The sequence below is a fragment of the Bubalus kerabau genome, chromosome 11 (assembly GCF_029407905.1).
Source record: "Bubalus kerabau isolate K-KA32 ecotype Philippines breed swamp buffalo chromosome 11, PCC_UOA_SB_1v2, whole genome shotgun sequence".
NCBI lineage: Eukaryota > Metazoa > Chordata > Mammalia > Artiodactyla > Bovidae > Bubalus > Bubalus kerabau.
Window position 1 is genome coordinate 31,222,406 of NC_073634.1, and position 12,473 is coordinate 31,234,878.

The window sequence follows — 12,473 nt, forward strand, 5'->3', positions numbered from 1 at the left end:
CTGCAGAACAGGGATAATCATTAACAAGTCAGAACAATAGTGCCTTGATGTTCTATAGCCCCTTTTGTCTTCCTTATCCTCATTCTACACTCAAGCCAACTCTCTGTCTACGCTCCCTTACTGTCCCCAGGTTACAGGGTGAGAAGTGTAAGGCAGAGAGTTAAAAAGTTTTGTCCAAAGGTCAGGAACTAAGTCAGTGGTAAGGGTGAGACGTCACCCCTTCTGGCCTAGGGACCCCATTCTCAGAAGCCTTGCCATAGAACCCTCTGTGGGGGGTCGTCACTGCAACCCAGCCCCTCTTCCCCAGAAGTAAATAAAACAACGCAGGGGGTATGCCAGTCCTGAGGTCACTTTCTGCACCTTTATACCCTGCTTCCTTTCAAAAGAGGTTTGAGCCCTTCGTAAATAACCCAGTGGTTCCCCGGAGCCTCCAAACAAGGAGATGCTGTCCCTGTCCAATGTGGGCATTTTCAGGTTTTGCTTTTTTAAGACTGAGAGCTCCTTTGAGAGCTTCAAGGGGACAGAGTCATATGATAAAGAAACCCCAGGCAAGCGTGAGGCAACTGGGTTTGTAGGCCTGGTTCCTGCCCAGCCTGCTGTCCAGCATCGGCAGGACACCATGCCCCTCAGGACCTCTCTGTCCCCCGTCTGTGAAGGTACAGTATTTCCCAGTATTTTGTACAGTATTGTGAGGACAAATAGATGTGAAAGCTTTCTTAGTAAGACAGTGCATTATCATCGAACTGAAATAAGGCACAATTCCTCTTCTCTCTGTTGTAAGAACACATAGAAAGATATTTTCTTCAAGTTTTAATATCCCCAGCATCCAAGTTCTGTCTTCCAAAATTCGTTTAATAACTTGCTTACAAGTTATGAGCAGAAGCTGTATGCTGAGAGCAAAAGTTATACTTAGTTAAGAGTAAGTGATAGAAAACTGCGGCGCTGGCACGGACGTATCTGTAGACTTGGAAGCTGTCCTCACCTCTCCCTTGCACTCTGTCCCGGCACATCTCAGAGAAGTCAAGCCTGCAGATCATGGAGCCTTCACAGGTCTCAGTCCTTCTGTAAAGGAGCCAAAGTTGTCTTTATGTCAAGCAGCAGCTGATCAATCCTGCTTGATTCTGATTCCCAAAGGTTAATAGTTTGTGTTTTCCTCCTGTGATCCCAGTTATTCACAAGCATCTTTTAAAATTGGATTATGCTCGAGATGTCCACTTCTCCACAAAGGAGCGTATGTCTTGGTGAATGTATAGCTAACAACAAAGTTTTCTCAAATAGAAAAGGTCAAAGGGTCACCCAGCATTATCATCCCCAGGTTAATTCAGGTCACATACTCTGCAGCAGCACAAGGCTGTGTCATAGTTATGAAACTGCTGAGGAATTCTTGCCCCATCTGAGATAAATTTGCAACATGTCACCCTTGGGACATAATTCTTTTGTTAACGATAAGCCCACTGCTCATTCGGTTAAATAACCTTAATGGAAGATGGGTATTTAGAATAAACCCAGCAATAAAGCCAAGTAAAGTCCCTTAGAAGGTAAAGGCTTCTTAGTCCCAGTTATTGAAATAATTACCTCACCAGTAATTACTGTGACATCGGTTTTCCATTAGCCATTGTTTTAATTTTCAAAGGAAACTTGAAGGATCCCTATTGCCTTTGGGAGGCCAGGATTCCTGCACTACACCTAGAACAATGCAACAGGCTACCAGCTGAAGGGGGGCTTTCAGAGAGGTGGCCCATCCCAGAATAAAAGGCAGATCTGAAGGAGAGGATTGGCGGGGACCGTGTTGTTCTCTTTGTGTTCCTAGGCCTTGCTGTACATTAATTAGGTGCCAGTGAAAGTGTGCAGAGCAAATGAAGGAACTTACAGGAATGCGTCGCTGCGTCTGTTGCTGTGAAGAACCAGAGGGAGGGTTGAGAGTCATGGTGCAGGGGGGAACATTTTGAATATCAGATCCTAACAGGAAGGGCTTGTGAGGTGCGCACTAATGCAATATCTTGTCACCCTTGGTCCTAGAAATAAAAGAACTTGAAAACAACATCCGGAAGGCCTTGTCATTTGACAATCGAGGGGAGGAGCACAGGGCGGCATCATCCACCGATGGTCAGCTGGCAAGCCTGGGTGAAAATGGTGAAGTCCGGCAAGGCCAGGCCAAGCGCTTGGGCCTGGACGAGTTCAACTTCATCAAGGTGTTGGGCAAAGGCAGCTTCGGCAAGGTCTGTGGCACGCAGGGGCAGAACTGCTGGTCTGATCCAAAATTAAGTGATGAACATTTCAGCCTGGTCTGGTTATGTTTTCCTTCCTGGTTGAGTGACAATGGCCTAAGGCCAAGCAGACAGGAGCCAGGGTTCTGCTGCTCACGGGCTGCAGGACTCCAGGATAGTCATTCCACCTCTCTGGGATTCAGTTTTTCTCATTTGTCCAATAGGAACAGGAACCAAGAGAGAGAGAGCAGGTGAGAAAGCACTCTGAGCAGTTTAAATTGCTTTATGTGTGCTTGGCCTCCCATTATCAATAATAGTCGTGAAAGCTTTCTTCCTTTCAGAGATCCATCTGAAATTCTGTTTTTTTAATTCATTACAAAAATTTTGGAAATTAATTCTAGCATCTCTGCCCTGAGTGAATTTGAGGCCCAAAGGAAATCTTAGAGTGTATTACTTTGTAAATTAAATGTTATTTTAAGTGACTTTTCTGGCACTGACTAAATGTCTTTTTTATCCTCCGCCTGTGGCGAGAGAATGGGCACAGTCATCTCAGGTCTTTGATCAGGGGCCACTGCCCTCGGAGCCCTTCCCCTCTCCTGCTCCCCTGAGCCCAACACAGTGATCTGGGGCATGGGTGCAGTGTGCCCACTAAAGCCTTCATGGTGACCAGCCAGCATTCTGAAGGTGGGATGAGATGGATGAAATAACCCCAGTTTATTTTAGAAGATGGAAGAGCAGGGAACCTAGGAAACTGGTTAACATTTCAGCTTAGACCCCTGATTATTCCCTGCTTATCACAAAGCCATGCCTGGGATCAATGGGAGTCACCTTTCTAGGACCTCCTAGAGCAAGGTGGCCATGCTCTGGAGTCAGGTACCTGGCTCTGGGAGCTCCTGGGGATCCCATGCCCTCATGCATCCTGGACTTTTGCAGGCTAAGCTATAGACCTGCTCCACTTCTCTCCAAAGGAAGTGGCTTTCTGGAGCCCCCAGAGGATGAGACCTGGTTCCCAGCCATCTTACCTGCCACATTTCATCCTGAGACTGTGGGTGGCATTGACTTAATAGCAAAAGTCATTTGTGGGATTGACTCTAATAGCAAAGGCTGAAGCAATCAAATTCTTCAGAGACTGGTTATGTAAGAAGCAGACCCCAGTCCTCTGATGAGGCATAACTCTGGAATGTAAGCAGGACCTGGTTTAATTCTGAGCAAGATTCAAGGGGAAAGAAGCAGGTTCAGAGGCGGCTCCAGGTTTCCACAGAATGTAAGCAGGATGCAAACCTTGATGACTCGGGAGCATTTGGGTTGCTTCTTTAGACAAATTGCTGCCAAAGTTTGAGCCAGTTTTAAAGACTTTGTATTGTGTGTGGGTGACAAACGTCTTCAGGGTAACATCCTGAATGCCCTCATTAAGCTTCTGAGTTACTGCTCTTTAGCTCTGATGACTGAAATACTGTATTTACAAGTTCTTTAATGGGAGAAAATCTTGTCACATTTGTAGGAAATGAGTGCAAAAATATCAAATGATAGGAAAACTTTAAGAAAATAGAGCTGTTAATTCACTCTCTGGAGAAGGAATCACATCCCCAGCTTTAAAGCTGTAGAAGAAATCATAAAGGTAAACAAGGACAGATTCAACTACAAAAAGATAGAGGACCTTGTTCAATAGAAAAAATAACAGAAAATCATATGGCAGGCTTAGAAAAACCTTTGCAGAAATTAACAGTAACTTTATATACCAAGCTCATAAGGATTCCTAAAGAATATAGTGGTATACAACAGTGGATAACTGGACAGAGGGCAATAATTTGCACAAAAAGAAATACAGTTAGAAAACAAACATTTTTAGTTTCATTACAAGTTAAAACAGCATTGAGGAAACATTTCACACTCATTACATAAGCAAGGGTTTTTATGTGAAAGCACCAACATTAGTGAATATACGTGAAACTAAAGCCCTTCTACATTACTAGTGGCAGATTATATAGTATAGCCTTTTTGAAAGTCAGGAAATGTACACATCTAACCCTATAATTCACTTTGAAGATTTTCTATAGCCTTTTCTATAGCCTTAAGGCTATGATCTAAAAGAAAGAAAAGTTATATGTATAAAGCACCTGAAGCAATTTATTTATATAATACTTAATAATTGGATGAAACTAGTTTGAAGTACATGGTTAAATAAACTGTTATAGTTGAGTATCAGCAACCATGATATGATGGAGACTATATAGAGAAATGCTTATGAAATAACGTTCAGTTAAAAAAAATCTATGCTATATTTGCTGCACTCATTGCAAGTATGACAAATTATATGAACATATGAACTAATTATTAATATGTTCATATAATTTGTTTAACAAATGTGCATTGAACTTTTCTTTGCCTGGACACAGTGCTAGAGATTAAAAATAAATAAATTATAGAAGCTGTATTGGGATGGATAGTCTTTACATTTTAAATACTACAATACTGTTTAAAGCTAAAGATAAAATGAGTTAGTTTTTAAAGCATTTGGTATTGACTTGGGTTTCTTTTAATCTCCTATATATATAGGCTTATAGGGGTGGTTTTGGTTAATTACAGGTCATGTTGGCGGAGCTCAAAGGCAAAGATGAAGTCTATGCTGTGAAGGTCCTAAAGAAGGATGTCATCCTTCAGGATGATGATGTAGACTGCACGATGACAGAGAAGCGGATTTTGGCTCTGGCTCGAAAACATCCATACCTAACCCAACTCTATTGCTGCTTCCAGACCAAGGTATGTTTAAGAGGAAGCTGGTGGACTGCCATCTGAGGGTTGTGCTGGAGGATACTCTAGTATTTTGACTGTCAGATCAAATTTTTAAAATCAATCATAGATCCCCTACATTCTTTTCTCAAAGACCTTGTAAAATGGAATGGATTTTACCCTTGAAAAGATCAGGGAATATTTGAACAGCTTTCTCCTTTTTAAGAGTAAGGGATTTTCCACTCAAGGCTGTACTTGTGAAGGAATGAGAGGGTGATAGAAGTCTTTATGAATGTAGCTGGACAAAGAAAGTCAAATGAATGACCCTGGTGTTTGCTCCTTAGAGAAAACAGCAGGCATGATTTATCCTTGCTCTGCTCCTAACTTTTTGTCACTTGGCAAATCACTCAAGTTTGTTGTTGCCCTCAGATCAAATGAAAATAGAATAAAGGCCACCTGAACTGTGTCTAATCTGTGTACCATCATCTGAGGTGAAGGATGTGAACAAGCACTAAAAGTGCCATATGGGAAATTCTCTGGTGGTCCAGGGGTTAGGGCTTGGCCCTTTCACCACCGTGGCCAGGGGTTCAGTCCCTGCTCAGGGAATTAAGATCCTGCAAGCCACGTGGCACGGTCAAAAAAAAAAAAAAAAAAAAAAATCCATCATGAATCACAAATTTAAGGTAGCATTTTAAAATTACCGTGGAGGTGCCTAGAGACCAGAAGGTGGCAGTAAAGAAATGAAAATAATCTGTAAGCACATTATGGAGTCAGTCATGAGGTCAGCTTTCCTCTTTTCTCCGCCCGAGAATAATTCTGAATTAATGAGAAACTTATCCTGTATTTCTTCATCTTCCATGGTGCCTATCAAGGGCCTCATACATAGTAGCTGGTTACTCTCAGAGATGGAGGGGTGGGAGATTTTTTTTTTAATTCTCTCCTCTACTCTTCTTTTTGCACCAATGTGAAAATCAGATTTTAGAGAAGTAAGTCTTTGACCCACAGACACTTGGTATTGGCAGTCGAGCTACCGGCTCATCTCTGGGACTTCAGTTTAGAGGGCACTGCTCTGACACCATGTAGTGTTACCCCATCTTCCCCTACCCAGAGCAGCTGCGCCTTATCTCTTGCTATCTGAGCTGGTCCCCTAGCAGGAAACCAGCTTGCTTTCTTTGGACACATTGCCAAGAGGTCCGAGTTCCCAAGACAGGTCCAGTCTAGCTGTAGGGACCTTGTGTGTAGGGATCTGTACATGGTAGACCCGGGGAGCCTCACCGGAAGCTCTGCTTCCTTGCAGTGTTGGTGAATGAGGAGTGGGATTGATGTCTTTAGGGGCAGCAGTTTTCTCCTCTGTGCATTTAGAATATCAAGGCTAGGGTCCTCATTATGTGACTGCTCTTGAAGCAGAAAACGGTATCTAATGATACCGTGGGTTTCCTTTGTGGCAGAACAGTGACCACATGACATGGAAATTGGTGTCTGAGTGGCCAGAGGGTAAGGTTGGGAGAGAAGGGGCTTTCCTCTGTGGTTCAGAGATTTTTCTTAGGCCAATGTCAGGTGGCCACAGTTACGGGAGCAGTTCCCAAACTGTGCAGTTGACCATGGCACAACTCACTTAACATGACAGATAGTATGTTCGTCTAATTTTTCTAAAGCAAATCATAGTTTAATCTTACTGAAGGACCTTAGCTTACTAGTGAAAAAAATCTTAGGAGGAATCATTGAATAAGCTCCCAGCTTAATGGTTAGAAAATGTGGCTTTTCCTATGGCAACCAGTCATCATGATTTTAAAGAATAACTGATGTTCACCTGACTCTGAGGTAGGTTCTGGGTGTGGAGTTATCAGCAAAAAGGAAGGTGATTGTCAAGTGGAGGATTTTACTCAATAAAGCATGAGGGGGTTATACTACCTTCCACAGTAAACAGCCTTGAGTAGTTACATTCTGGGTGGAGGTGTTCAAGCCAGGAGAACTCAGAGGAGGGGGTGATCCTTAGAGTCCGGAGGTGAGGAAGGAGTTGGATCCAGGCGCTGCAGTGGGGAGGGCGGGAGCAGGACTTGGGTGGGAATGGAACTGACTTCAGTGGCCATAGTACAGCACAGCTTTAGTTTCGCTTTTCCTGAAAAGAAAGGAGGGTGTTTCTGAGCCTTCGTAAACTTGTTTTTGACTAAGTCTCTATCACATGATTAAGGAACACAAGACCTGTTGACAATCCTATTAAGATTTCTTTCATTCTTGCTTAATTATGACACAGAGAGCAGAAATAGTGTTAAGTCGGGTTTAATTATTTTTAGGTGAGCCTTTATTGTTTGGTATGTAGAAGAAACAGCCCCTACGAAAGCATTCCTTTGAGAAGCTCCTGAGAGTCTGCGCATGGCTTCAGGCCATGGGCTACACAGACTGCCTGACAGGACTTGGAAGAGTGTAGGCTCCCAGGTCTGGTGACCAATGGCAGTGATTGCGTAAGCCTCTGGCACCAGTTGTGACGTCAGGTCTGGTTACCACAGCCCACTAGATGACCAGGTTATGGCTAAAGACTGTTGTGGCCTCTTCTGTGCCAAGCCCACCTGTCCTTGACTCCTGTCCTCTGATCATTCTCCATGGGCTCTAGAAGGAAAAAAGCAAATGAAATGGCTCCAGCGCTTGTGAGAAAAGGCAGAAAGCCCTCAAATTAAGCCAGTAACTTCCGTTTCAATCAAAGTCAATCAATTCACACCAGTGTGTTTGACTGGAATTCTCCCTATGCTCTTTGAGATGCTAGAATCACCTGAAACAGCTGGAAAAATCTACAAAACTGTATTTAATTGTGTAGCAAACATATAGTATGAAAAGGAGGTAAAAAGACTTCCTACTCCAGTTGAGATAGAGTAGCCTCATTTCTCTCAGGCCCTTCCTCTTACAACTAAAAAAAAAACCAAAATTCCTGGGCATAATTCTTACTTTATAAAGGCATTATGCTCTTCAAGATTAACATCAGTTCAGTTCAGTCGCTCAGTCATGTCCGACTCTTTGCAACCCCATGGACTGCAGCATGCCAGGCTTCCCTGCCATCACCAACTCCTGAAGCCTGCTCAAACTCATGTCCATTGAGTCAGTGATGTCATCCAACCATCTTATCCTCTGTCATCCCCTACTCCTCCTGCCTTGAATCTTGCCTAGCATCAGGGTCTTTTCAAATGAGTCAGTTCTTCACATCAGGTAGCCAAAGTATTGGAGCTTCAGCTTCAGCATCAGTCCTTCCAATGAATATTCAGGACTGATTTCCTTTAGAATTGACTGGTTTGATTTCCTTGCAGTCCAAGGGACTCTCCAGGGTCTTCTCGAACACTACAGTTCAAAAGTATCAATTCTTTGGTGCTCAGCTTTCTTTATGGTCCAACTCTCACATCCATACATGACTAATGGAAAAACCATAGCTTTGACTAGATGGACCTTTGTCAGCAAAATAATGTCTCTGCTTTTTAATATGCTGTCTAGGTTTGCCATAGCTTTTCTTCCAAGGAGCATGCATCTTTCAATTTCATGGCTGCAGTCGCCATCTGCAGAGATTTTGGAGCCCAAGAAAATAAAATCTGTCATTGTTTCCACTGTTTCCCCATCTCTTTCCCATGAAGTGATGGGACTGGATGCCATGATCTTAGTTTTCTGAATGTTGAGTTTTAAACCAGCTTTTTCACTCTTTCACTTTCATTAAGAGGTTCTTTAGTTCCTCTTCTCTTTCTGTCATAAGGGTGGTGTCATCTGCATATCTGAGGTTATTGATATTTCTCCTGGCAATCTTGATTCCAGCTTGTGCTTCATCCAGTTTGGCATTTCACATGATGTACTCTGCATAGAAGTTAAATAAGTTGGGTGACAATATACAGCCTTGATGTACTCCTTTCCCAATTTGGAACCAGTCCATTGTTCCATGTCTGGTTCTAACTATTGCTTCTTGACCTGCATACAGATTTCTCAGGAGGCAGTTAAAGTGGTTTGGTATTCCCATCTCTTTCAGAATTTTCCAATGTTTATTGTGATGCACACAGTCAAAGGCTTTGGCCTAGTCAATAAAGCAGAAGTATATGTTTTTCTGGAAGTCTCTTTCTTTTTCGATGATCCAACACATGTTGGCAATTTGATCTCTGGTTCCTCTGCCTTTTCTAAAACCAGCTTGAACTTCTGGAAGTTCTTGGTTCATGTACTGTTGAAACCTCGCTCGGAGAATTTTGAGCATTACTTTGCTAGCATGTGAGATGAGTGCAATTGTGCAGTAGTTTGAGCATTTTTTGCATTTCCTTTCTTTGGGATTGGAATGAAAACTGACCTTTTCCAGTCCTGTGGCCACTACCGAGTTTTCCAAATTTGCTGGCATGTTGAGTGCAGCACTTTCACTGCATCATTTTTAAGGATTTGAAATAGCTCAGCTGGAATTCCATCACCTCCACTAGCTTTGTTAGTAGTGATGCTTCCTAAAGCCACTTGACTTCGGACTCCAGAATGTCTGGCTCTAGGTGAGTGATCACAGCATCCTCATTATCTGGGTCATTAAGATCTTTTTTGTATAGTTCTTCTGTGTATTCTTGCCACCTCTTCTTAATATCTTCTGCTTCTGTTAGGTCCATACTTTTTCTGTCCTTTATTGTGCCCATATTTGCATGAAATGTTCTCTTGGTATCTCTAATTTTCTTGAAGAGATCTCTGGTCTTTCCCATTCTATTGTTTTCCTCTGTCTCTTTGCATTGATCACTGAGGAAGGCTTTCTTATCTCTCATTGTTGTTCTTTGGAATTCTGCTTTCAAGTGGGTGTATCTTCCCTTTTATCCTTTGCCTTTAGCTTCTCTTCTTTTCTCAGCTATTTGTAAGGCCTCCTCTCACAACCTTTTGCCTTTTTGCATTTCTTTGACATAGCCGTAAAGAATTATAAGCATTGTACTAGCTGTTGATATGGATGAGAAACTAAAATTTTCATATCTAAATTTATTTTTAATGGTTGATATTAGATTAACAGCACATTTAATATTTTCATACACACAGTAATTTCTTGCTTAAAAAATATATGGCTTCCCTGGTGGCTCAGTCAATAAAGAATCTGCCTGCAATGCAGGATACCTGGGTTCAATCCCTGAGTTGGGAAGATCCCCTGGAGGGGGGCATAGCAACCCACTGCAGTAAAGCCTATAATTAATTCAGTGAATATACAAGTATTTATTGGGCATCTGTTGTATGCTAGACATTACTAAGGCTACACAACTCAAAACATACTAACTCTGAATGCATAAAGATTGCTGTTTAGTGGGGAGATAGATAAGCAGCAAGTGATACTCTACAGCACAGTAACTCTTCTAGTGGAGCTCTGTAGGTGATTCATTTAAAGCTCTGCCAAAGGCTATTGGGAAGGCTTCCTGGAAGAGGTGGCACCTAACTTGGACCTTTAAGCAAGGGTAGCATTTGTAAAGAGGATGATGGAAAAGAGATGCTTATGAAAACTAGAACTTATCTCCTACTCTCATTTTCATGGTGATTTTTCCAACACTAGAACTCCTACCTCAGTGTGTGTCCTGCTTTTTCCAAGGAAATGTTGATGCTCAACAACTGCAGTGAAGATGAGGAAGAAAGGGAGGATATTGGGGAAATGAAGAGGGAGGTTTCTGCATCTGCAGAATCAGATGTTCATTGGTAGAGAGGGGAAGGCAATACTGGGAGCCTACTTCTTTGGGCTCTAAAAGTTATGGGCTACTTAATGTCAGGACTTAGGAGGAGGCATGTTTTCAGGAATTGCCTCTTCTGCCTTCCCTCATCCATGGAAGGCTGAGGATGGGAGAGCCACTGAGGGGTAGGCTTGTTTTTGCTTTTGTTTTTCTGGCTATTAGAAAGAAAATTCTCAGGCATTTTGAGCTGCTGAATATGATCTCCCTCGTGAAATCATCCCTTCCAACGAAACCTGACTTGAGTAAATTTGTCATGATTTTTTTCTCATTCAAAATAAGAGTTTCTACGTAATTGTCCCCATCCCTGATCCTTTGGCATTTCCTGCCAGGCCTGGGAAGAAAACTCATGGAGGGCTTAGTCAGTGTGAGTTGCTAAGAAGGAAACAGAGGGTGAACTAAAGAATCTCCCTCATCCAATCTCCCTCGCTGCCCTGGGGGAAATGCAGGATGGAAAAATCCTTAAACAGCAACTGGAGATATTTTTCAAATGAGTTTTAATAAGCTGTGTGAGCAGGGGGTGAAAACTGCCGGGAAAGGAGTATTGATGATGCAGGGGGAAAATTGTGGTTTCAAGGAACTCGGATGTCTCTTATGACTGTCAATTCTGAAGAGAAGCAAACACGAAAGCAAAAAGCAGAGTAAGAATGTGGCCACTGGTAGATTTTCTTTTTAAAGAGGTGACTATGTCAAATTAAATCTAAAAGAGCTGAGAATGAAGCATGGGTCTCTTTTGTGCTAGAGCATGCCTTCCGGGGCAGTGTGGTATCAGAGTGCCTGATGAGGCTTTGATAGGATTGACAAGGGTCTGGCAAGAGTATGTTGAGAGTTTCAATACCGTGAGATGGTCTGTGGGTCAGGCAGACACCTGGGAATCAATATATTTGCCAATAAAAGAGACAGCCTCCATAGTTTCTAACAGATTTCAGTGAAATGAGGTCTACGCTAGAGGGTACAGGCTTAGCATTGGCAGAGTCCATTGCCAAAGTGATGAGACTCCAGCAAACTCTCTTTACTTCTGAAGACCATCGTGTCCTAGAGCAAGCTGGTCAATGGAGCCATGGCTTTTAATGCCAACAAAACACCTTCAGTGAGGGCCTGCAGTGTACACATCACTATGGGGCCTTACAAGACTTTGTGATAGGTCTTCTGTCAGAGTAGTGGAATTATAGTTCTGTTCACTTGAAGCCTGTGGAGGGCTGGTGGGGACTGAGATGGAGGAGGCGGTGGAGAAGAAGGAGAGAGGAGAGAAAGAATGAGTGTGTATGTGTGATGGGGAGGGATATGTCTATGTGCAGCAGACCAGGGCTGCCCACCCCAGGTAGGGAGAGATCAGTTTTCATAAGCAAGGCCTCACAGAGGTAACATAACAGGAGGCATTCTGCATGATGAAAGGAAAGGCTGTAGAGTTCCTTATGGCTCATGTCCCCCCTGGGGCAGAGAGATACCTGTGTGTGTGTATGTGTGAATGTAATGTAGTGTACAGGTAATCCAAGATGCCGCTGCCTCAGGCAACTTCCTTGTTCCAAGGAATCTTTGCATTTAAGTGGGACAGTCACTTTTGCCTTCATTTCATTTAGCTCGGCCATCCTACACATTTGTGATGACATCTCTGTGAGAGAAGTAAGGTCACTTCCTTCTGTGGATGAGGAAACTGAGGCCCAGAGAAGTCGCACAAGTCTGTACTGGAACCCAGCTTGGCATCAGGGTGTCCGGTGACCCTTGTTGTTCACCTGCTGTTACTCTGTCTGCAACACCTCCCTCCTATCCAAGTCCCCTACCTCACATATCCGCACCTCCGAGCCCCTCCCCAGTCCCCATACGCTGTCACACACAGGAGAAAGGGTCT

At 43.1% G+C, this 12,473-nt stretch overlaps 1 protein-coding gene and 1 long non-coding RNA gene across 8 annotated transcripts in view; one reads left to right on the forward strand and one right to left on the reverse strand.

The window, feature by feature from the left end:
- PRKCE (protein kinase C epsilon) overlaps positions 1-12,473 on the forward strand; it is a 546,248-nt gene that overhangs the window by 372,762 nt on the left and 161,013 nt on the right. For all 6 annotated transcript variants that reach the window (XM_055539989.1, XM_055539990.1, XM_055539991.1 and 3 more), the window contains 2 exons: positions 2,020-2,219; positions 4,794-4,967. In XM_055539989.1, coding sequence (XP_055395964.1) covers positions 2,020-2,219; positions 4,794-4,967 — 374 coding nt within the window. The remainder of the gene's footprint in view (positions 1-2,019; positions 2,220-4,793; positions 4,968-12,473) is intronic.
- LOC129623009 (uncharacterized) overlaps positions 7,418-12,473 on the reverse strand; it is a 28,287-nt gene continuing 23,231 nt past the window's right edge. For both annotated transcript variants that reach the window (XR_008700245.1, XR_008700246.1), the window contains one exon: positions 7,418-7,544. This is a non-coding gene — a long non-coding RNA (uncharacterized LOC129623009). The remainder of the gene's footprint in view (positions 7,545-12,473) is intronic.